Source organism: Chelonoidis abingdonii, chromosome 2, assembly GCF_003597395.2.
Source record: "Chelonoidis abingdonii isolate Lonesome George chromosome 2, CheloAbing_2.0, whole genome shotgun sequence".
NCBI lineage: Eukaryota > Metazoa > Chordata > Testudines > Testudinidae > Chelonoidis > Chelonoidis abingdonii.
Window position 1 is genome coordinate 189,197,893 of NC_133770.1, and position 24,930 is coordinate 189,222,822.

General features: G+C 41.5%; 1 protein-coding gene across 4 annotated transcripts in view; it reads left to right on the forward strand.

Annotated features, from left to right (window-relative positions):
* Positions 1-24,930, forward strand: part of CDKAL1 (CDKAL1 threonylcarbamoyladenosine tRNA methylthiotransferase) — a 626,106-nt gene that overhangs the window by 222,340 nt on the left and 378,836 nt on the right. For 3 of the 4 annotated variants that reach the window (XM_032776978.2, XM_075062869.1, XM_032776979.2), the window contains exon 7: positions 7,884-7,932. In XM_032776978.2, the coding sequence (XP_032632869.1) occupies positions 7,884-7,932 (49 nt within the window). Of the gene's footprint in view, positions 1-2,141; positions 2,623-7,883; positions 7,933-24,930 lie in introns of those variants that run through there. The other variant, XM_075062870.1, reaches the window with a different exon arrangement.

Here is a 24,930-nt window from a genome sequence, read left to right on the forward strand (position 1 = left end):
ATATTGGGTCACACAGAAAAGTGTGGGTTTTCCCCCCAGCTAGTATACAATATTATTTACTGTTAAATTCCTTAAATAGAGGATTAGAAGTGCAGTAATGTCATTGCAGACTAAGGAACAATACATTTTGTCATACTAATGTTTTTAAAAAGAGAGCTCAGGATCCTGTTATAGTAAAATATTCTTTTAAAAAGGCAATTGTAATGAGACAGAAATTGGAAGTGTTTTGTTGGCAACTTCATGCTGATTCAGCTGTGAAAATGTAGATGTTATAAGGAAGCGGTTGTGAAAACTTTGCTTTATCACCAGGTGTTTTTGTTGGTCTCATCCATATGTTGAGTAATAGACATTTGATTTGTCATCAATTACATAAGCTGTAACATATTTTAAGCAATGTTGTCTGAGAATGTGGTTTCTTGCTAACAATTATAAGTCTCTTGGGATAACTTTGTAGAGAGACAGTGTGTCAGAGTAGAGTTCCCTTGGAAAATGTTGGTCTAGGTATGACGAAGGTTGAATGAGGAAGTTGCAGTATTTGTGTAACTACCAGTAAGACTATGGCAGTTGAGGGCTTCTTTTAATCAGTGCCTTGAATATACAGAACTAGATTTTAAAGTAATTTCTTTTGGATGATATATTGTGTATTCACACATATAGTAGCATTGCATTTTTAACTGCCTTGTAACAATGCCCTTTGAAACAGTGTACTGAGTGTTTAAATTCTTTATGCTGATGTGATAGTCTAAACCAGTGTGATACATTGGGTTATATTTTTCTGAGAACATTTAAAGTCATACAGTTTACACAGTAGATTCCACTTAATTACAATCCGGATAATAGCAGCTTGTGGTTATTGTCAACATAGTAATCAGAAACCAATCCCATCACATTAATATCAGTGTTAATGGGATTTGGATTATTAGCAACTGGTGTGCCGCTTAAGAACAACTTTATTTAGAGAGAAGGTCCTACCTGTATTCTGTTTCCTGCCTCTGAGCATGCATAACTGAGCGCTTCCACTGTGTGCCATGGCTTCCAAACACCTGAAACTGTTTTTGCTGATAAAGTTCAGGTGCTGGAGGCCCTACATGAGTCCACTGCTAAGCATGTGAGAGTAGCCAGGAGGTTTGTTTTCTCAAAGTGGTGTTTTGTGCATTCAGAACAACAGCCATAACATTTTATAGGAGCACAGGAACAGCACAGAATGAGGCTGTGAGCGCCAGTGTGAGGGAAAGGAAGTAGATATTGGTCAAGACTTGTGGCTCTGGTTTCAGCATACGCTTAGCCACGGTGCTCGATTCTTCTGGCCAATGCTGAAAAAGAAAGCGAGTCACCTAGTGGTAGAGCCTAGGAAGGGCACTAATGCTGCAAGTGGCACGCTTAGTAAGTGGAAAGCTGGGCACAACACGATTAAGCGCAAAGAGCATGTCAAGAAAGATAGGTGCTGACCTTTTCAGCAGTCACTGAATGGTGGGCAGACACCCTCCCCAGCATTCTCGAGCAGTACCAGCCACATGACATTGCTGATGAGATGGTGCTTTCCTGACAAAGGCTTTGGCATGCTGAAAGAAGAGTTTACGGGCGGGGAGGGGGGAAATTGGCTTTAACTGGAAATTGTGCAAACATGGATGGCATGGAGAAACAGCCTCTCAAGGTGATCAGAAAGAGCAAGTGCCCTTGTTGTTTCCCTAAGGACCGCTCAGAACTTTCTGTGGTCTACAAAAACTCAGCCAGGGCTTGAATGACTAGTTTGTTGTTTGAAGAGTAGTTTAAGAGCTGGAATAGAGAGCTGTGGCTACAAGACCAACCCATGTACCTTTTAATTGACAATTGCCCAGATCATTCAGCTCACGTAAAGCTATCATATATGATGTTAAAATTCTTGCCTCCATATGCAACCTCAGTCATGCAGCCAATGGGCATGGGTGTCATTAAAAACTTGAACAGTCACTACTGTGCCGCTCTTAATGCTCATATTACTGCCTCTGTGGAAGTTTACCCACCCATAGAAGATATGGATGTTTCAGGAAAAAAAAAACCCCAAACCCTGTGATTGATGCACTTCATCTTGCTAAGGAGTCATGAGTTGCTGTTCTCACACAGACTGTTCTAAACTGTTTTGGGAAGGGAGGGTTTTCATCAACAGAAATTGATGGTGTGGTGGGCATTCATGTTCCGGATGGTGTTTCTGTTCCTGAACATCTAACTGCAGAGGAATTTGAGGCCATTGTTTAGTGTGAGAGTTATTTGGAGATAGAAGATGAGCTTTCCGATTCCAAACTTCTGGCAGTGGATGTAAAGTACCAGCAGGCTTATGAGACACAAGAGGATAGTGCATCTAACGATAAACCTGAAGAGCTTTCCCTAACACAGCAGCTATTTGCTGTGGACATTTTTCTCAGGATATTCCAGCATCGGCTTTGAGAATGGTTATGTGCATGCACACAGAACTGAGAAGGATTTAAAAGTGGAGATGGCAAAATGAGGAAAGCAGACAACATTGAACAAATTTCGTTCTTTTTTTTATTTTTATCTATTTTATTTTTAAAAATCTCATGTTGCTTCAATTTGTGTGACACCAAGTGTAATTACAGTACTGTTCAGCATACAAAGACTTATACTGTAAGTGTTTTATAAGTTTTCTTTAGGGTTTTTAAAAAACATTTTCTTTACACAGTGTTGTAAAATTGTGTTCCACTTTACAGTATTTCTTGTGATACACAGCAAGCTGAAATGTCCCAAGTTTGTGCTAAGCATTTTGGTACACTGTAATTCAGCATTTCTCAAACTGGGGTCCTCCTACTCCTCCCTCCCAGCACCTCCTGCACACTGGGGAACAGCTGTTCAGCAGTGTGCAGGAGGCGCTGGGAGGGAGGGGTAGGAGCAGGGCTAGGGTGTGCTCGGTGGAGGGGGCAGAAAGAGGCATGGAAGAGGAGTGGCAGGGTTGGGCAGGGGCGGTGCTTTGGGGAAAGGGGTGGAGTGGAGACAAGGTCTGGGACTTAGCGGGAGGCTTGGGAGTCTGCAAAAATGTTTATATCAAAATGAGGGGCCTTGGGTTGTTAACGTTTGAGAACTGCTGCTAAAATATGTATCCATTACTGTTTGCCATGTTTGGTTTTCTTTAGTATTGAAAGTTAATAAACAATTTCAGAACTAGTGTTCTGGGCAATGTATCATTGTTTCATGCTCATTTTTCTGTGTATCCCCCTGAAAACAATGCCCTCTGATTATTGGCAGCTTCTGGATAATAGCAGCTTTTAGCTGTAACTAAGAGGTTGCTATTGCTACTGTACACTGGCATCTGTAAAATAAGGATAATACTTCCTTACCTCACAGGGGTTTATAAGGCTAGAATGCGTTAACGTTTGTGAGGCTTACGCTCTGTGCCATCCTAGATAGAAGCCTTTACAAATATGAATTCTCAATGCGTATTTTAGGAAAGGAATAAATTCAGCTGAATTTTATGTGGAATGATTTTAAATGGCAAATCTGGTTGGAGAGCTATAAGCCCAGCATATAGGTGCAGATTTGCTTTTCAGTGCTATGGAGAAGAGTGGTTTCATGCAGAGAGCTGTCTTAATGAGTGCTGCTCAGTTGATTGGCCTCTGGCTTAAATATCTGTTACTGCTTATTCAGGTAGGTATTCTTGAGTCTGTACAGCCAGGCTGCAGGGTGACTGCATTTCAAACACTAAAGTGTTCAGTCTGAAAATTTGGTGTGTTAATAGAAAGCAACACTCTCAAAAGTGTCACTTCTAATAAACATTTATATTTGTCCTATAGTTAGTAGACCACACAAAACCAGCAATATGATAGAGCAATTTCTTGTTAACATTGTATTTAATGGTACATCAAAATATTTCATAGAAATTTCCAACCATGTTCACCTAGCAAGGGACATAAAAGGCAATTAAAAAAGAGTTTCTTTAAATACATTGGGAGCAAGAAAAAGATGAAGGAAAGTGTAGGTCCTTTACTTAATGGAAAAGAGAACTAATAATGGATGACATCAAGAAGGCTGAGATGTTTAATGCCTCTTTTGCTTCAATCTTCCCTAGAAAGGTTAATGGTGACCAGATACTCAACATAATTAATATTACCAACGAGGGAGAAGGAATCCAAGCCAAAATAGGGAAAGAACAGGTTAAAGAATATTTAGATAAGTTAGATATATTCAAGTCAGCCATGCTGAATGAAGTTCATCCTAGGGCACTTAAGGAACTACCTGAGGCAATCTTGGAACTGCTAGCAATTATCTTTGTGAATTTATGAAGGATGGATGAGGTCCCAGAGGACTGGAAAAGGGCAAACATAATATCTATCTTTAAAAAGATAACTTTGCCCAGCAGTACCTATAGGGCTGGCTCTTGTGCCTTCTGGCTTTTGCACTATCCCTGGATGTTCAAGGGCAGTGCTGCCCCAAACCCTCGCAGTTCCTTCTCACTGCCTGCAGCTAGAATTGGAGCATTCTGTGTGGTGATTTTCTTTACATAGTTTTTTCTCAGTTTCTCTGGGAATTTATTCTACCTGGTTCATCGTTAGTGTACTTAAAGTAGTACCCTTAGGTTTAGTTACAGTAGTTCAGATAGATAGTTGCCCTAGATGATGCCCTCACCAGGGTTTAAACTTTGTCTGTCTTAGGGGGTAGCTATCCCCAATAGTTACCCCCACACTTGATGTTTGTTGGGCACATTAAAGGCACTTTATATGCAGGTTGTTTAAGAAGAGGACACAGTTGATGATAAACTAGCGGCTGAAACAGCATCTCTTAGAGCAGGCATCGGGGACCTCAGATTATCCAACTTTTCTTCAGAGCCAACATGAAATGTGACACCTGGCTCAAGATTCAGGGCTTTCCCTTGGAAGAAAGATGGATTATTCTCCTCCTTCGGGTCCTCTGAGGAAGAGGTCCCATAAGACCAATAGAGACCATTCCAGGACTCAGAGGGACTCCTGTTCATCACCTCAGAGGAGTGCTGACTGGTACTTTAAGGTCTCTGGTATGCATGATGGAGCTGGCTCGTCTAACTGCTCCCCGGTATTGTGCTCAGATCAGCTGGACTCTAATGTTGACTGCGGTTCCCACCATGAGGTGTCCATTGAGTTCTGTAACAATGATGGCAGCATTGGCACGGATTGTCTCCACACTGTTGGCATATCCAGCAGTGTCAGACCTGCTCTTCCTTTATGCTCCTGGTTCTCCTGTAGTTTAGAGGCTATCAGTTGCAGTGCCTTCTACATTGTCCCCTTCTGCTGCACCACTGGCACAGTCTGTTGGCAAAGCTGTCTTGCTCATCTGCACTGCACTGTATTCTGCACCATCTGGTACTCAGACTGCAAGGTTACAGTCGTCCTTTGCAGTACTGAGAGGCTCATTGGCACAGACACTGTCTTTGACACCGATGTATGTATTACAGACTCCTTCACTGGATTCAATGCTGACCTCAGTTTCAGCACCCTAGTTTGCTCAAGTGCTGGCTATAGGGTAATGTCTCTTCAGGAACCAACAGTATCAACTGCTCCTTGATCCTTGGCACCAGTGATGACTTCAGATTGGGTTCCAGATGAGGCTGACCATTTGTTTGCTTCCTTGGGGGTGGCTCCTCCATTCCCACTGGATGACGCCGAGGGCTCCTCAAGATCTTGTTTAGAGACTTCTTCCTCTTCCTTCTCACCGTCAAAGCACTGTTCTCGATCCTTGGATCTCCATCGGTACTGGCATCAGCACCATTCTAGCAGTAGAGATAGCAGTCCCTGGCCTACTACCTACTGGCCACCAATGCCCTGCCACTGTTCCCAGTGGCCTCTTTGGAGTATGACTCAGTCTGGGAGTTCCCGCTTTTGATTCAGCCCGGGGAAGATGACCGATTACCGCTTCCTCTACTACACTTGCAGTTGGAGGTTATGCTTCCTGAGCCAGTCCAGTCGACCCTCTTGTGCAGGTACCTGAATCTCTCCACTTCACCTCCCCATCAGTCTCCATTGGTCCTCCTTTCTTTTTGAATGACCCTGCAATACCGGACTCTTCTTCACCAGTGCCTGATGACTCTGTCATACCAAGACCCTCTCAGGTATCTGTATCAGACTTTCGGGATCCAGGCTGAGTACATGCAAGAGAACACGCACATGTTGCTGGATAGCCGCCAATCCTCAGCCCCAGGGAGAGTAATTTTCCAGATAAATGAAGCCCTTTTGGAGCCTGCTAAATTCCTCTGGAATATCCATTTCATTACTGCTTCCCAGATAAGTGGTCTGAAAAGCGGTGTTATGTCTCTATGCAGGGCTTTGAGGCACAGGGAGTGAGTGCTGCTCTATCAGTGCTGCTAGGCAGAGTTCTCTGGCTTTGTGCCCTGGGCATGTGCATACCCAGTGGAATACATATCTTCACTCGCATCACGAAGAGCACAGTTACAATACAGGTAAGTAAAAATCTTTTGCATTAAAATTTTGAAGTAAGGCTGAGGATTAAATTACAGGAGGGTAACGTTTTTCTTTTTATCTGTACATTGTGTAAAAGAGTCAGGCCCCTTTTAAAAATGCTGCCGGGGATATTACTGGGAGAGAAATCTTATATCAAGAAGTACTGTGTCCCTTAATAGGAAGATGTCTCCTGATGGGGACTTCTGGTGTCCTTGGAGAGGTAACAACTCAATCACACATGATTGATTGATTTTTGGTGCAGAGATTGTCATTATAAATGCAAGTGAGTAGAGGAAATAAAGTGATATGTGAGTAATTTACAATAGTAACGATGAAAAAGTTATATAGTAGAATGTTGTGCTGTAATTACATATGATCATTTTATCTGTGTATTAACAAAACTCTTTTATTTTCTGTGACAACATAAAGAATATTCCAGTGTAGAGAGAATTTTTCTAGGTCAGGTAAAATGTTTTGTTCCACAGATTTTAAAACTGGAAGTCAACACTCTTTCTTCCTAAATGCATGGGACTTCTGCCAAGTAATTCCCTTTAATTTTAGTTAGAGGTACTTTATATTGGAGCCACATAGTGCAATACGCACCTTGAGTCTTGCCCTCCTGGTATCTCACTTGTCATCACTGTAATATTGAAGTTCCAGTAACTTGCATAAATCCTTTGGACATACACTTTCAGGAAATATATTTCTTGACCATATCCCAAGAAAATGAAAGTGCTGTGTACTTGTTCTTTTCTTTGAGCTCAATATATTGATTTTAAAAGGGTTTAAGAATTTCATAAGTGAATTTCCCCATTGCACAATAAGAGAAGGGCAGTGATCACAACTATTTTAGGTTAGGAATACAACCAGACTTCTTTTTTAATGCCCACTGTTTTAAAATTATCACGATTTGCTAAAACCTTTAACTCATGAGCTAAAATTTCCAATTCTTGGTCAATATTAAACAATTAATTAAAAAAAAGATTAAAATCTATTTTGGACTTTTGAGAGGTGTAGTTATGAAACTGTAATTTGAAATATGTAATCAGGGTATTCTGTAGAATGTATTTAACTTAGAGTGTGATCTTAAGTTTTGGAATTTCTTGAACTTTTTATCCAGGCCTGGCCTAGCTTAACTTACTAGCACTGACAAGGTACCCTGTGTAACATTTCTGTAGATCTTAAAGACTGTGTAAAAGAAGCTCATGGATCCTTTTTTATCCTATTAAAGAGAAGTTGTTTGTTCTGCTAGGAAATAGAAACCAAGTGTTTCAGTATAGGTGAATAGAATCATCTGTATTCTGCCCAAGACAAAATAATACTGCCCAATACTATCCTAAATGGAAGTATAACCAAAAACGATTTTAGTTTCTTCCACACTACTGAATGAAATACATGTGAAACAAGAATTTTTCAGATCCATCAAAACAGCTTAGTTTATTGATCTTCTGGTCCTTTTTTCAGGTTCAGCAAATAGACCGTGTAGTAGAAGTTGTGGAGGAAACTATTAAAGGTAAGCCTTACAATTGAAATAACTGCCATTCTGCTGACTGCTGTAAGCTTTATTTAGTAGACACACTGTGACATGTTCCACACCATTCTGTTTGTTTTGATCAGATAAGTAAATGAAGGATTTTCTGTTCATGTAATGATGCACTATGCAATGTATGCATCACAAAAGTAATGTTAGCAAAGATGAAATATGACAAGGTTTGTGAGTTACTAGATTTAAAGGTGGAAGATTCTTTGGTCACATTTTAAAAATCCTTTTTACCTAAATAGGATAGCTGCTATAAACTCATTATCATATATTTTGAACTCTCACAGTTTCTGTTTATTTAGATATTTCATCTCATTTCTACAAGCTTTCTTCAACTGGGCAGCTAAATAATCTACTGGTTTAGTGGTTCTTGTGTAACTATGTTGGTTGTTCACCCTTGCTGTGTTCATGTATATACACAAAATATTTTGCAGTGAAGTATTGTAAAGAGTGCATTGTTTCTTCAGTCTGACTAGTGAACATTAATTATTTAATAAATCAATTTGTCTGGTTCTTTCTGGGCTACATGACATTGTCTCCATTACCAATCAGGTTGTAAAGTTACTGTTCCATGAAGCATTCAGACTACATGGCTCAGCCTAGGTGGCTGTGCTTTTAGTGTAAACAAGTAACTGGTCCATGAGATGTTGTCTCTAACTTTTATTCTTGAGTACGATAAGTTTTTAGAGCAGAGCATGAAAATGCATAAACCAAACTAAGTAAAGAAGATGCTTCTATTAAGAGATTATGTAGTGTGGTTTGAAGGTTCTGCAAAGTATAATTTGAGTGGCTGAATAATATAACACTTGTACTGCTTTCATCTTACTTTTAAAATGAAAACCGCCCCTTAGGTATTCCCAACCAAAACACAAAAATAGTTTGCTATTACTTTAATTGACATTTGTCATAACATAAGACTGCAAAGCAGATTCCCTCAAAAAAAAAAAAAAAAAAAAAAAAAAATCTCCCTGCCTCATTCACCTTGACCTGTACCTTTGGAGCGCTCCCGGGGCAGCGCTTTGAAGTGTGAGTGTGGTTGCGGCGCCAGCGCTGGGAGAGAGCTCTCCCAGCGCTGCAGGTACTCCACCTCCCCGTGGGGATTAGCTTGCTGCGCTGGGAGCCGCACTCCCAGTGCTAGGGCACTGTTTACACTGGCGATTTGCAGCGCTGTAACTTGCTGCGCTCAGGGGTGTGTTTTTTCAAGAAAGTTGCAGCGCTGTAAAGCGCCAGTGTAGCCAAGGCCTTAGTCTGCAAGTAGTGCCACTGAAGTCAGTAAAATGATGTGGACAGTGAAGTGCTACTCAAATCAGTGCACCTACCCATGGAATAATGTACTATCGACTGGGAGTAGTGGTGGCAGAATTTGGCCCAGTATGATAGGGCAGAGCGACAGAATAAGCTTTTTATGGAGGTTTTTTTTTGTTCCTGCGTCCGTTCTCATAACATACTGAAAATAGAAACATTATAGTCCTCTGTGGTGATCTTTTGGTACTTGCTGGTATTAAATGAGTCAGTCATTGCCTCAGGAGCATCATGCTGCTCTTGGTAACCTTTTAGGAAGTTTAGCTGCTGTGTCATCCAGGATTAGCATCTTGCATCTTAATGAGATGATCCATCTGCTGGTGTAGATAAAACTCTTAAAAATATGATAGGAAGCACCATGATTTTTGTAAAGTGTTCATAACTTCAAATCTCTGATTTACTGTGTGTGTGTTTTGTTTTTAGTTTTGTTTTTTTAGGGTGTCAGAATAAGATTATCACTTAAGTCTGGCTTGAAAGCAAGCTAGGAAATTTTTGGCAATGGCAAAAATGATTTGATTCTAATTTATTTAAAAATTGTAATTCACTGTTGATATTGCATTTGTGAAGTGTTGCTGTTCATTAAAATACCAGTTTTAAAGCTTCTTGTAAAAATGGCCGTATATAAAATTAAACTTTTAAAAAATGAGAATTATGGAAACAGAATTTAGAGAGACTGTGCATAATCTTGGGTCTCAATTCCCTTGCTGCTTATCCTAATTGCAAATTGGACAGAAAGGATTAATTGGGCTGTTGAATTCAATAGCTGATGCTTGCTGGGGGTTTTTTTTTCAGAAGAGAGTGGGGCTCAGAGTTTATCAAAAATTTACTGGAGAATTCAAACTGAAAAAGTAAAATGCTTAACATAAATCTAACAGAAACTAAGGGACATTGTCAAGTACATTTAGATGCCAAATATAGATGATGTAAAAAGCTGGTTTTTGCAAAAGTCTAATACCAATAGAAGTGTTTCCATGTAATTAGAAAAAGCATTTCAAAGGGAAATTTATTTTAAAGGAATAATATTCCTCTGCATATTTGAAACCCAAATATTGGAGCATTCTGCCAATGTATGAGCATAAATATGTGAATCTGATTAGATACTTACATAAAGAGAGTGAAATTGACTAGGGCATTTTCATTTCCAAGCTAAGTGAAATACAGCAAATAAAAGCATAATTGGTGAAGAGTAACTTAGATTTGTAATATGTAAAAATTAAAATACCTAATAACTTATAAATAATATAAGCAAAGTCAAGTGAAATGTAACTGAAATGTCTTTGTAAGGCTGTTGTGCCATCTGTTACAACGTTTGGTGCCTCAGCCTTAGAGGAAAGTATGGAGTGGAACAAAAACGCAACAAAACTAGGAGGTCCAATTTCTGCTAGTAAATTAATGTCATGGCCTTGATTATTGTGATGTAATTTAGATGGGCTATTTTAAAAAGGAAAATGAAAAAAAATTCATGGATGTTGTACTCTCTTGTTGAAAATTCATGGAGGAGTGGCTAAATGTTTCATAAAAATAATGTTTATTTACCTGGATGAACAGATAATAAATAAATAACTGATCGATTTATTTATGGCAAACGTCTGTAGGTTCATTCACAATACAGAGAACTCACTGCTAGGTAGGTCGCATCCCATCATCCATAGAAGCTATAAATATTGATGGCTAGAGAGACATTGGAGACAGCTATATAGCTGTAGCTGCAGCAACCCCATTTGAGCTGTTTCTACCTTCAAAAGTGAATGAGGATGCTCCTGCTTCTATCTGAAGATTTTTTTCCTCCACAAATTTGAATAATGTTTACTCTGGATATTGAAATTGAATAGACTTACAGAACGCAGCAGCTGGGCTCTACAGGACAGATATAAACATCAACATTCTTATGCAGTCTGAAAATATTTTTCATACAGTTCACAGAGAGATTGTCCCAGCACCAGTTTCCAGAGTAGTACTCTTCATAGACTGAGTCCATGCTTGCTCAGGTTCCACTCTGAAGGGGTTATTTCTGAGATTTTTCTTTGACTTCTGAAATAGTACAAAATACCTGGATCCTGAAGGTGATATGAAAAAATAAACCTGATACAATTTCAGCAGTCTCCCCGGACCACCAGCACAATCATTTCCTCTTATTTCCTCTTAAACTAAAAAAAAAAAAAAAAAAAAAAAAATTAGCCCTGTTGGTGAGTTCATAACCTACATGATGTCACATGATTCAGGTTTCTCAATCCCATCATTCCATGGGCATTCTACTAGATTGCCAGCTGCTTTTCAACTGAAGTTTGGGGGGCAAAGCGGGAGTGTGTGAGACGGTGTGTGTGTGTGTGTGTGTGTTTTGGGGGAGAATGAGTGTGTCAGTATACTGTCTCTTTAAGTTCAGACAGCAGCCGGAAGCAACCAACCCTGAGGCAGGGGAAGGGGGACACCCCCCAACATCAGCCCCCACCTCCCTCCCTGGCTCTTCTGTGCTCCCTCCCCCAGCAGCAGCCCACTTGCTTGCCAGCTGTTGCATTGCTAGTGTCGGGGAAAGCAGGATTCCAAGTTAATGTTTTGATTTTGTGATTCCCTGCAAGTTCCCCAGAGCCGCCTCTCGCCACAGACCAATGATCCAACCCTCCCCTTTAATGCAAGCAGGAGCTATGTGAGCTCTCCACACTGAGCAGTTTCAGAACTTCCTGGTGTTTAAAGGGGAGGGATGCATGCCTGTGTAGCAGGATGCAGGACAGAAGAGTTCAAAAAAGTGAGCAGAGCAGTCACAGTGGGCATTGTGAGATATCTCCTGGAGGCTAGTTACGGTGACATAATGAATGCAGTGTCTACACTGATGCTTTGTCACTCTAACTTTGCCACAAAAAGCTCTATGCATCTCATCAAGCTGGGCTTTTTTTGTCAGCAAAACAGGAGAGTTTTGCCACCAAAAGTAGCATTGTAGCATGTTCATTTCCACTGATTTGTGGACAAAAACTGCCTTTTGCTGACAAAACTGTGTAGTGTAGACAAGGCCTTAGAGGGAAGACTTATCCTACTGATTTGAGAAATAGACCCCCAAAGATGGTCTGTGCTTCATAGACTTGAAAATATATTTACGTGTTCCTAATGGCCACTTCAGCTTTCAGTATTTTAGAAATAGACTCGAAACATTTTTTACGATGTAGCTTTACTTTTTGGTTTACCTTCAGTCCTCTCAAGTCTCCAAGCTACAAGATAAGAAGATTCATATTTGTTGTCATATCAACTGCCTATTGAGGAAGCTATGTTGACTGAGTTGCGTTCAAGAGATAGAGTTGCCTTCAACTCTTACATCACCACAGCTTTTATCACAACTCTTAAAAGTGCCTTAATTCCTTCTATAATCTCTTTCAACTGACTGTGAAATTTCTTACCTCTCATAGTATTATTCTGTTGTGTCTGGTAAATTCTGGAAACTATACCATGTAAAGGATCATTTCCAGAGCATTCCATTAGTATCATATGGCTATATCTGCAGCTTCTTGGAGACCACTTATCCTGTGTGGATACTGTGCAGCAGAATACACTTAAGTTTTGACAACTTCTGTTTTTTGTGTTGCAGAATTGTAGTTTTTATTGTCAAAGCTTGTATCAAATGATATTTGTACTCAAGCAAAAGCCTCTCCCCATGGAAGAGACCAGTCACTTAAATTTATTCTTATCCCATAAGTAATAGAAGATTTCTCAGTGACTTGTTTCCAGCAAGATGTTACCAAGATGCATCAGATTGCCAGGCACCAGAAATGGTTCCAAGAGTATGCAGATTCAATAATGAAGGAAAGGAAACTTTGTCTCCACCACAGCCGTATCAGATCATAAGAGTTTGAACACTTTCTATGCCACAGGAGTTGGACTTGGAGTACTTTATACATCATTGACACTCCAACTTCTTTCCCAGACATGTAATCTGTCACAGCTCTGTATTCCAAGGTGATCTGTGAAGATGACATACTGAATAGGGAAAAGGGTGGAATTACTGTGTCAGTGATCTAGGAGAGAATATGATCATATTATGTTAATGCTTTCATGAACAAAATGCCTATGTTTGCAGGTGTTCACCCTGTAGAGACATTTGAAACTAATTTGGGGTCATCATTTTCAGCTGGTGGACCAATAAAGTACGCCTTCCACACTGATGGAAGGCACAGGATATCTGTATCTATGGTGGTCACATTTACAAGTCAACATTTTCTATATGATTGTAAAACACTAATTTTTGTAATAGGGTATGTGTGCGTGTGTAACATTGTTTTAAAAAGTATATACAATGGTGGACAAAGGAATAAGCCTTACTCTCATTGTAGACTTGAAGGAGGCGCCATAACTGCTAACTCTTACCATATTTTTTTAATTTTTAATTTCCACCTTTCACTAATTCAGAACCTTAAAGCCACTGTAGATGTTAGAGGTTGGGGTATTTTTTTTCTTAGACATCAGCTTACTTTTAAATTTCCTCTTGAAGTTAAATTGTTCTGTAGGGGATATTTTCTTTTCTGTAGGAGCTAGAACTGTAGTATTCGTACACAATTTATTCCACTCTTGGGACATGGGGAGGCTGTAAGTGCAGATTGAATCACATTGTGTCTGTCTGACGTTTTCACAAAATAGAGTGTTATAATGGGTCACTGGACTGGATTGTTGAAAACAAGCAAAGGAAATTACTTCAGGCTTGAACCTTTCATACTTCACATAACCTTTCTAGCTTTCAGTCACATTGACCTGTCTGGTGAAGTAGCCCATCCATCCTAGTTTAAATATTAACCAATGTTTGCCAACTGTTTAATTAGCCTATATATTAACTAATTATGAATCACTGATAGTATTTTAGTAGTTCACATAAAGGTGAGCATATAAGTGGGGTGTGCTGAAATATAATATCCTTACTTATAAGATTCTCTAAATGATAAGTGTGTGTCTTCTGCCAGTACATTAAATAATAATTGCATGCATTGTCTAATTTCACCGTTCTAATAATGTTTCAAGACTAAAATGTTCTCATCTTTCTACATCTTCATAATTGTTGAGGACAAGCAGCCTCACATTAAGAAAAATGCTGAAAGAATAAGAGCCAAAATGAAGAATAAAAACTGTAGGAGTCAGGCTTAGCTAAATGTAATATTTGGTGTACTGTCTGGAAAATTGCCAATTTGTGACTGAAGTTCAGCTTGAGGAGGGATAGAAGCAGTTAGAGGAAGAAAGAGAGGGTGGGAGCTCTGTCAGCCCCCTAGAGAGAAAAGAGAAATGATGATGAGGTGGTAGTGAAGTTAGGAGGTGTAAGCGTGTGCAGACTCACCCGATGGCGCCTCCTGCTGGCCTCTCAGGGAATTATCTCGATTTCCAGCCCAGAACACCCTCTGCAGGCCGGTGATCCGCCACAGCTTGGCCTCCGTGTCCCTCCCAGACTCCGGTGCCCGTTTCTTCTGGGTTGCCCTCCCCTTGGCAGTTCCCCCACACCCTAAGGTTCTGGGTCTCCCCCTCCCAGGGCAACCCCTGCCCACTGTCCCCACTTCGCCTTAGTCTTGGCTACTGCCCAGTCTCCATCTAGCCTCCATTCACTGCGGCAGACTGCAGTATAAGTCACTCATCACAGGCAGAGGGGTTCGGACCTGTTGCCCCTGCCTACTCATGGGCTGCCCTGTTGCAACCCTGCACCTATTCGGCCTATAGTCAGGTCTGCAGCCTGGGGCTTTCCAGGCCAGAGCTCCCAGCTCCCTGGCCCTTCCCCAGCCCTGCTCCCAATCTAGGTGTCATGCTTAGGTCCCTGCAGCCAGGTCCTTCTCCCTCTACAAGCAGAGGGAGACTTACTGGGCTTCTGGCTCGCAGCCTTTTTATACAGGCCAGCTGTGGCCTGATTGGGGTGTGGCCCAGCAGCAGCTGCTCTGCCAATCAGCCCAGCTTTTCCCCTGCTCCAGCCCTCTGCCAGGGCTGCTTTAAGCCCTTCCGGGCAGGAGCGGGGGACCACCTCGCTAAGGGGCAAAAGGCAGAACAATTGTAGAGAGGAATGAATTGAGGGGAATTAGAGAGGCACAGAGCAGAAAGGAAGGACGACAGAGAAAAGGAGGCAAGGGCAGTGAGCAATATGAAGGGTGGAATTTTGCTTACAGCACAAACCTTGAGGAGACTGGAAGAATAGAGTAGTGAAGCAGGCAGTGGGTGAAGAGAGAGACCGCATCAGAAAAAACACAGGAGAGGAGATATAACATAGGAAAGAAAAATGGAAACCAAAAGGGGTGGGACGAGAGGGAGAAGAGATGGAGGAAAATCCATTCTGCCAGAAATAGCAACTCTTGTCAATCACTAGCAATAGGTGCTGCTCCAAGAAGAATTGATCCAGGAATTATTCCATGGGTAAACTTAATAAAAATAGAGCAAATATGAAGAAGAGGGCAGGATCATGTCATATTGTTTACAATTTAAAATTTTCAAATGTAAAATAGATTTTCATCGGGAAACCCCTGCCTCTCAGTCCCAGATTAGGTGTTCTGAAAATGTTCACCAAAATCTTCATCTTTTGGTATCTCTTTCCTCTGTCACTTTGTTTGAATGAGCAGAAATGTACTGAAATGCCTGAACAGAGCTTTTCTGCTGGAATCCATTGAGACTTAAAATGAGTCAACCTTTCTCTATTGCTTCTTTCACCATCTCCTCTTGCCTCTCATTTATTTCACAGAATGATCATAGAATCATAAAGTATCAGGATTGGAAGGGATCTCAGGAGGTCATCTAGTTCAACCCCCTGCTCAAAGCAGGACCAATTCCCCAACTAAATCATCCCAGCCAGGGCTTAGAGAAGTCTCGCCTTAAAAACTTCTAAGGAAGGAGATTCCACCACCTCCCTAGGTAAACCATTCCAGGGCTTCACAACTCTGAGTGAAAAAGTTTTTCCTAATATCCAACCTAAATCTCCCCCACTGCAACTTAAGACCATTACTCCTTGTTCTGTATCAGGTACCACTGAGGTTACAGTTCTAGATCCATCCTCTTTGGACCCCCCCCTTCAGTAGGTTGAAAGCGGCTATCAAATTCCCCTCATCCTTCTCTTCTGCAGACTAAACAATCCTAGTTCCTCAGCCTCTCCTCATTAAATCATGTGCTACAGCCCCCTAATCATTTTGTTGCCCTCCGCTGGACTCTTCAATTTCTTCCACATCCTCTGTATGTGGGCCCCAAATGGACACAGTACTCTAGATGAGGCCTCACCAATGTCGAATTGGGGAATGATCACATCCCTCGATCTGTGGCAGTGCCATCTTATACAGCCCAAAAATGCTGTTAGCCTTCTTGGCAACAGGCACGCTGTTGACTCATATTCAGCTTCTCATCCAATTGTAACCCCTAGGTCTTTGTGCAGAAATTGCTTCCTAGCCATTCGGTCCTAGTCTGTAACAGTGAATGGGATTCTTCCCTCTAAGTGCAGGACTCTGCACTTGTCCTTGTTGAACCTCATTCAGATTCTTTTGGCCCAGTTGTCTAATTTGTTAGGTCCCTCTGATTCCTATCCCAACCCTCCAGTGTATCTACCACTTCCCAATTTAGTGTCATCTGCAAACTTGCTGAGAGTGCAGTCCACGCCATCCTCCAGATCATTAATGAAGATATTGACAAACTGGCCCCAGGACCAACCCTTTGGGGCACTCACTTGAAACTGACTGCCAACTAGACATAAAGCCGTTGATCACTCCCATTGAGCCCGACGTCTAGCCAGCCTTTCTTCCATTGTAGTCCACATCTCCAGCCATACTTCTTGAACTTGCCGGCAAGAATATTATGGGAGATGGTATCAAAAGCTTTGCTAATGCAAGGAATAACACATCCACTGCTTTCCCCTCATCCACAGACCGAGTTATCTCCTCACTAGAAGCAATTAGGTTAGTCAGGCATGACTTGCCCTTGGTGAATCCATGCTGACTGTTCCTGATCACTTCCTCTCCTCTCAAATGCTTCAGAATTGATTCCTTGAGGACCTGCTCCATGATTTTTCCAGGGACTGAGGTGAGGCTGACTGGCCTGTACTTTCCCCGGATCCTCCTCCTTCCTTTTTAAAGATGAGCACTACAGTAGCCTTTTTCCAGTCGACCTGGCCTCCCCGATTGCCATCGAGTTTTCAAGATAATGGCCAATGGCTCTGCAATCAGATCCGTCAACTCCTTTAGCACCTTTGGATGCAGGAATCCGGCCCCAGGACTTGGCTCGTCCTGTTTTTCTTAAATATCTCGAACGTTCTTTCTCCAACAGAGGCTGGCCACCTACCATCCCCCCCATGCTGTACGTCGCCAGTCAGCTGAGTCTGGGAGCTGACCTTGTTTTGCAGAAAGAGCAAGAAAAACATGAGTACGATTACTTTTCCAACATCCTCTGTCACTAGGTTGCCTCTTCTTCGTAAGGGCCACCTTTCACTTAACTTCTTTTGTTGCTTGACATACCTAACGAAACCTTTTTTGTTTCTTCATCTTACTTGTAGCTGCAACTCCAAGTGTGATGTTGCTACCTGATTTCATCGCTGCATTGCCTGAGCAATATTTGTACTCTCCCTTGTCATTTTTCCCATCTTCTCCCTTCTGTGAAGATTTTTTGCGTATGAGAGTTCAGCAAGGATTTTCACTGTTAGCAAGCTGGTCGCCTGCCATATTTACTATTCTTCCTACACGTCAGGATTGTTTTTTTCCGTGCAACCTCAATAAGGATTCTAAATACACAGCTCTCCTGGACTCCTTTCCCCTCCATGTATTCTCCCAGGATCCTGCTCATTCAGTTCCTGATGGAGTCAAAGTCTGCTTTTCTGAAGTCAAGGTCTGTATTCTGCTGCTCTCCTCTTGCTGTGTCCAGGATCTTGATCGCCCATCCTCCGTATGTGTCACTCTGCGTCCTGCCAGGGTCACATCCCACCCTTTCTTCGCTATCTCTACTAACTTTCTGGTTTAGTGCAGCAGCAGGTCAAGAAAGAACTCTGGCCCTTAGTTGGTTCCTCCAGGTCACTTGCTCACTCACGAAATTCGTCCCCTTACACTTTTCCACCAAACATTCCTGTATTCTTGGGGCCACTGCCTCGCTACTTGTTCTCCCGCATGATGGTAGGGTTGATTAAAGTCTCCCACTGAGAACCTATCGGGCCGTGACTGAGTAATTCTGCCCAGCTTTGACCAGAAGAAGAGTCCCTCGTCCACGTATCAATCCTTCATCGTCTGAGTGGTCTACCTAGCAGTACTCCCACCACAATACTCATCACCCTTGTTGCTCACATTTCTAAACTGATCCAGAGACTCTCAGGTTTTCTGCAGATTTATACCGGAGCTCTGGCAGATCTAATACTGCTCTCTATACATACAATGCAACTCTCCCCACCCTTTCTACCCTTGCCCTGTCCTTCCTGAACAGTTTATATCCATCCATGATAGTACTCTAGTCATGTGAGTTATCCCACCAAGTCTCTGTTATTCCAATCACATCATAGTTCCTTGACTGTGCCAGGACTTCCAGTTCTTGATGCTTGTATCCCATGCTTCTTGCATTTGTGTATAGGGACTTAAGATAACTCGCTGATTGTTCTGCTTTCTCGATCTGAGACTGGAGTCCTCCCCTCTTGCACTCTCCTGCTCGTGCTTCCTCCCAGTATCCTGTTTTCCCACTTATCTCAGGGCTTTGGTCTCCTTCCCCTGGTGAACCTAGTTTAAAGCCCTCCTCACTAGGTTAGCCAGCCTGCTTGCGAAGATGCTCTTCCCTCTCTTCATTAGGTGGAGCCCGTCTCTGCCTAGCACTCCTCCTTCTTGGAATATCATCCCATGGCTGAAGAATCCAAAGTCTTCTCTCCGACACCACCTGCGTACCCATTCATTGACTTCCACAATTCGATGATCCCTACTCAGGCCTTTTCCCTGCACAGGGAGAATGGACAAGAACACCACTTGCGCCTCAGACTCCTTTATCCTTCTTCCCAGAGCCTCATAGTCTGCAGTGATCTGCTCAAGGTCATTCTTGGCAGTATCATTGATGCCGACATGGAGAAGCAGGAAGGGGTAGCGATCCTAGGGCTTGATGAGTCTCAGCAGTCTCTCCGTCACATCGTGAATCCTAGCTCCTGGCAAGCAGCAGACCTCTCAGTTTTTTCGGTCGGTGCGGCAGATAGATGACTCAGTCACCCTGAGGAGGGAGTCCCCAATCACCACCACCCTCCTCCTCCTCTTGGGAGTGGTGGTTGTGGAACCCCCATCCCTAGGATAGTGCATCTCGTGCCTTCCACTCGGTGGAGTCTCCTTCTGCTCCCTTCTCTCAGATGTACCATCTAGTCCACTCTCCGCATTAGTACCTGTGGAAAGAACATGAAAGCGGTTACTCATCTGTGTCTCCATTGCTGGTACATGGACGCTCCTCTTTGTTCTTCTGGAGGTCACGTACTGCCAGATTTCTTCACCGTCCCTCTCTCCTCTCTGCACAGCCTGTTTCGATTCTTCAGGCCATTGTGCCCGTAGAAGCATATCCTGACGTCTGTCCAGGAAATCTTCATTTTCTCTTATGCAACGCAGGGTCCATACATGTTGCTCAACACCTCTAACCTTCTCTTCCAATATGAAGCCCAGCTTGCGCTTTGTACAGACAGTCGCTTCTGTCCTGTAGAAGAAAGACAAACATGGCACAACCTGCACAGGTTACAACAGCTGAATGCTCACCTTCCATACTTGTGGCACCTTAGAGACTAACATTTATTTGAGCATAAGCTTTCGTGGGCTACAGCCCCACTTCATTGGATTCATGTAGTGGAAAATACAGTAGGAAGATATATACACACGCGTACCCACACACCCACCAAGAACATGCAACAATGGGTGTTACCATACACACTATAAGGAGAGTGATCATTTAAGGTGAGCTATTATCAGCACGAGAAAAAAGGACAGTTTGTAGTGGTAATGAAAATGGCCCATTTCCAGCAGTTGACAAAGAGATGTAACGAACTTGGCGGGGGGCGGAGGAGATAAGCATGGGAAAATAGTTTTACTTTGTGTAATGGCCCATCCACTCCCAGTCTTTATTCAGGTCTAGTTTGATGGTGTCCAATTTACAAATAAATTCCAATTCAGCAGTCTCTTACTGAAGTCTGTTTTTTGAAGTTTTTTTGTTGTAGTGTTGCGACTTTTAGGTCTGTAATCGAGTGGCCAGGGAGATTGCAGTGTTCTCCAACTGGTTTTTGAATGTTATAATTCTTGACGTCTTATTTGTGTCCATTTATTCTTTTACATAGAGGCTGTCCAGTTTGGCCAATGTACATGGCAGAGGGGCATTGCTGGCACATGATGGCATATATCACATTGGTAGATATGCAGGTGAACGAGCCCCTGATGGTGTGGCTGATGTGATTAGGTCCTATAATGGTATGTCCTGAATAGATATGTGGACAGAGTTGGCAGTGGGCTTTGTTGCAAGGATAGGTTCCTGGGTTAGTGTTTTTGTTGTGTGGTGTGTGGTTGCTGGTGATTGTTTGCTTCAGGTTGGGGAGCTGTCTCTAAGCAAGGACTGGCCTATCTCTCAGGATTTGAGAGAGTGATGGATCATCCTTCAGGATAGGTTGTAGATCCTTGATGAAATGGTGATTATATTTTAAGAATACGTGGTGGAAGTAGCACAAGAAAGAGCTAGTAATAGAGCAAAATGAAAAAAAAATGAACTAGTATTTTCAAAATTTTGGGCTTCCTGCATCTTTGAAGACTTTTCAGAGCTAGTCACGTTGCAGATAGCTGAACTTTGGTCTATTTTATAGGTAATATCCTGAAAATATTATTGTGCCCAACCAGAAGTACTCTTTGAGTGGCAAATTCTGGGTCGTAGTTCTAACAAATAGTGTGTGGAGATTGAGGGAATGAACTAACAGTGGATTAGCTGTTCCATCTTCCAATGAGTTTTTATTTCCTGTAGATTCTTATTGGTTGCTCAAATTACTGACAGAATGGAGCTACTTTGGGACTTCTTTGAAACTCAGTAGGATTGTTTATCAGTCTCTCTGGTCTCTCAATAACAGACTTCAAATGGCAATTCTTCAACAAAAAAAAACTTCAAAAAGCTGCAGAGACTAATAGCACTGAAATTCACTCACTGAATTTAGATGTACATGATCTTTCAGTCAAGTTCTTCCACACAAAATCATCCTAACATCTCAACCTGGCAAAAATTAGTCAGTACAGCTTGAACCCTTTGAATATAATTCCTGTGACTTAAAGGCTTAGGTTATTGTTTCTCAGCCAGTGAGTCCCAACCCCCAGAAGGATCATGATATGCCACGAGGCTTTGAAAAGCTTGTTACAATCTAAAGGAAAGAAAATGTCACTCCCAACATATCCTTCCCCTTCAAGCTCAAGTATTGTCTGTCAATCTTTTGAAATCAACACTCACAATTAAATTATATGGGCTTGCCATTTTTCTTGACACTTTTTTATTGTATTGTATTGTATTGTATTGTATTATATTATATTATATTATATTATATTATATTATATTATATTATATTATATTATATTATATTATATTATAATGTGGAAATGTTAACTTTGAATTAGGTGTTACCAACCTGAAAAGGCTGAGAAACTGTGGTTTAGGTGAACAGAAAAGAGATTTGTTTCCTGTTTTGTTTGTTCTAACATTGGGCTCTTTGTGACTGTTCCAAGTCGAATGAGTCGTGTTTGTTGATTTGTGTGTAAATGTGAACCATGACTGAAACCTTCATCTCTGCACTTTAGTGAACTTTGATTTTAAATTGTTTCTAACATGATCCCAATAACACTTGGTATGAGTGTTCTGCCCTGCAGAACTCTTGACTGGATCTGGTTAGTATTATAATAGCATCAGAATTTGCATTGATTATTCAGCAAAAAAAAACGAGGAGTCCTTGTGGCACCTTAGAGACTAACAGATTTATCTGGGCATAAGCTTTCGTGGGCTAGAACCAATTTCATCAGATGTATGAAGTAAAAAAAACTGGAGTAGGTATAAATACATGAAAGGATGGGGGTGCTTTGCCAAGTTCAGTCTAATGAGATAAATCAATTAAGAGCAGGATACCAAGGGAGGAAAAATAACTTCTGAAGTGGTAAGAGAGTGGCCCATTACAGACAGTTGACAAGAAGGTGTGAGTAACAGTAGAGAGAAAGTAGTATTGGGGAAATTAAGTTTAGATTTTGTAATGGCCGAACCACTCCTAGTCTTTATTCATGCCTATTCTGATGGTATCTAGTTTGGAAATTAATTCCAGTTCTGCAGCTTTTTGAAGTTTTTTTTTTTTGTTGAAGAATTGCCATTTGAGGTCTGTTATTGAGTGACCAGAGAGACTGAAGTATTCTCCTACTGGTTTTTGAATGTTATGATTCCTGATGTCAGACTATGTCCATTTATTCTTTTGGTTATTCAGTAATTGTCTGGTTGCTCTGAAGCTTTAGCCAAATCTTTAGTTAAACTTCTTTCAAATGTTGCATAAAGTACTGGTTTTTTTGCTCTGCTTATATGGTAGTGCAAATAGAAATATATCTGTCTTTCCATCATTATTGTGTAAGAGATTACTACAGCTATAGATAGGTTCTGGACTCATACGCATCACAGAACAAACCTATATCCAAATGTCACAGGGTAGTTTTAAAAGCATGACCCTTGTGTGAATCTAGTCATCTGGTTCAATGCTGTAAGCTGTGAACAAACTTTTGGGGATTTTTTGTTTGATAACCAACATGTAAGACCATTGCTTATTGTACTTTAGAATAAAATATGAGTTAATAAACCAAATGTTTTGTGCAGAAGCATATGAAAATGCTTGTGTTTTGGTTTAGGAAAGCGTTCACAAAATTACCCATGGCTTCTGTGCTGTAGAGTCAGAAAGGTAGACAAACTTACTCTGAGGAAAGGCTTTGGAAGAGAACCTGATCACAGCTTTTTCCCTTTGATAATCTGGTGCTGTGTAAGGTGTTCATAAATGTGATTTTGTGCTACTATTTTCTACATCATGCCCGACAGTAGTTTGGAACTGATATCGGTCAATTAATTTAGGGGAATGTTGCTTATCTTTCCCTTTTGGGAGATAAAATATTTATTTTTAAGATTTGTAATGAAAACAAACAAAAACACAGCAGGAGGAAAGATCTACATTATGTAAAGAGATACAGGGATTCAGTTTTATAAAATCCTATTGGTTTCTTAATAGAAACAAAGTAGTAAACAAACTTTTAAGCTATTGTTTAAAACAAAACTGTCTTTGTTATATTTATTGGGGGAGGGAGGTTTGGTGGTCACAAATTTGTAGCTGATGTTGAAAAACAAAAGTTTCAATGTACCAGGACTTGTGTGTTGTACATCAAAATACAGGGAGTCCTCTGACTTACGATGCCCGACTTACGTCAGATGCTATTTACGACGCTTTTCAATTGACCCTGCGATGCTTGTTTCATCCTTACAATGCTCGATTTGCATAAAGTTCACTTGAAGTCACGTCCTCGCTGTATTATACTGGTATGGAGCTGGAAGGGTCAGTTCTGATTACCTTCAAGGCAGCAGAGTAGCTTGTTGCCGGGTAGGGTTGTTGCTTGTTTTTGATTGGTTCCCAGCCCTGGGCTCAGCCAGTCAGAAAGCTTGGCCGAGGTTCAGCATTTGTGCCGTTCTCCCTGGCTTTCTGAGCCTATGTAGCTGGTATTCTGAGCAGCATATGTGAATTTATGTGTTTATTTGAATGCTGTTTACAAAATACAGTGCACATAAATACATTGATGTTGCAACATTAGTCATCTATAATTCATTTAGTACAAAAATCTGGGCTATTGTGATGAAAATAGTGCGTCATGACTTGGTTCAGGAACCAGTCCCGCCTTCATACCATTTATTCCTGTGAGAAAAAGCAGTTTCAGCTTACAATGTTTTCATTTACAATGCAATTCTGAGGAATGAATTGTGTCGTAAGTCCGAGGACTCCCTCTACAAAAGTACAGGCATTCTGTAAATACTAAATTATGGTATCAGTCGTAACATTGCTCCCCTTCCCTTTGCTTATCCTCTTCTTATTGATGGGGGACTTCTGAAAGTTGTCCCATGAAAGAAGTTGTCTTCAGTCTTGCATATATGAAGCATCAAAGTGCTGTTTTTTTGAGAGTGCCTGGACCAACCTTTCCTGTTCAAATTAGATCCATCTTACAAATGGGTGTAGGATGTTTGGAATCAATAACACGTGTCAGATGTGATGTGGATAATTGTTTTCTCTATCTGTACTAGTGGAATCTCTGACAATATTAGGAGAGTGAGGGAGGATGGAGCAGAGTGTCCAGCACAGAAATAGAGTGGTTGAGTGGGAGCGATGTCATGTGGACTCTTTGCCTGTGTCACGAAGGCAAAGGAGAGTCAGGTCTTCTAACCCATTGGTTCTCAACCGGGGTACACATACCCCTGAGGATATGCAGAGGTCTTCCACAGAGTGCATCAACTCATTTAGATATTTCTCTAGTTTTCCAACAGTTTTATATGTGCTGACCACCCTTCCCACAGCCCCCATTGCCCTGCAGCGGTGAAGTGCAGCCAGTGGGAGCCGTGATTGGCCGAACCTGTGGATACGGCGGGTAAACAAACAGGCCTGGCCCACAAGGGGTTTTCCATGAACAAACGGAGGACTGGCTTTGAGAACCACTGATCTACACTATT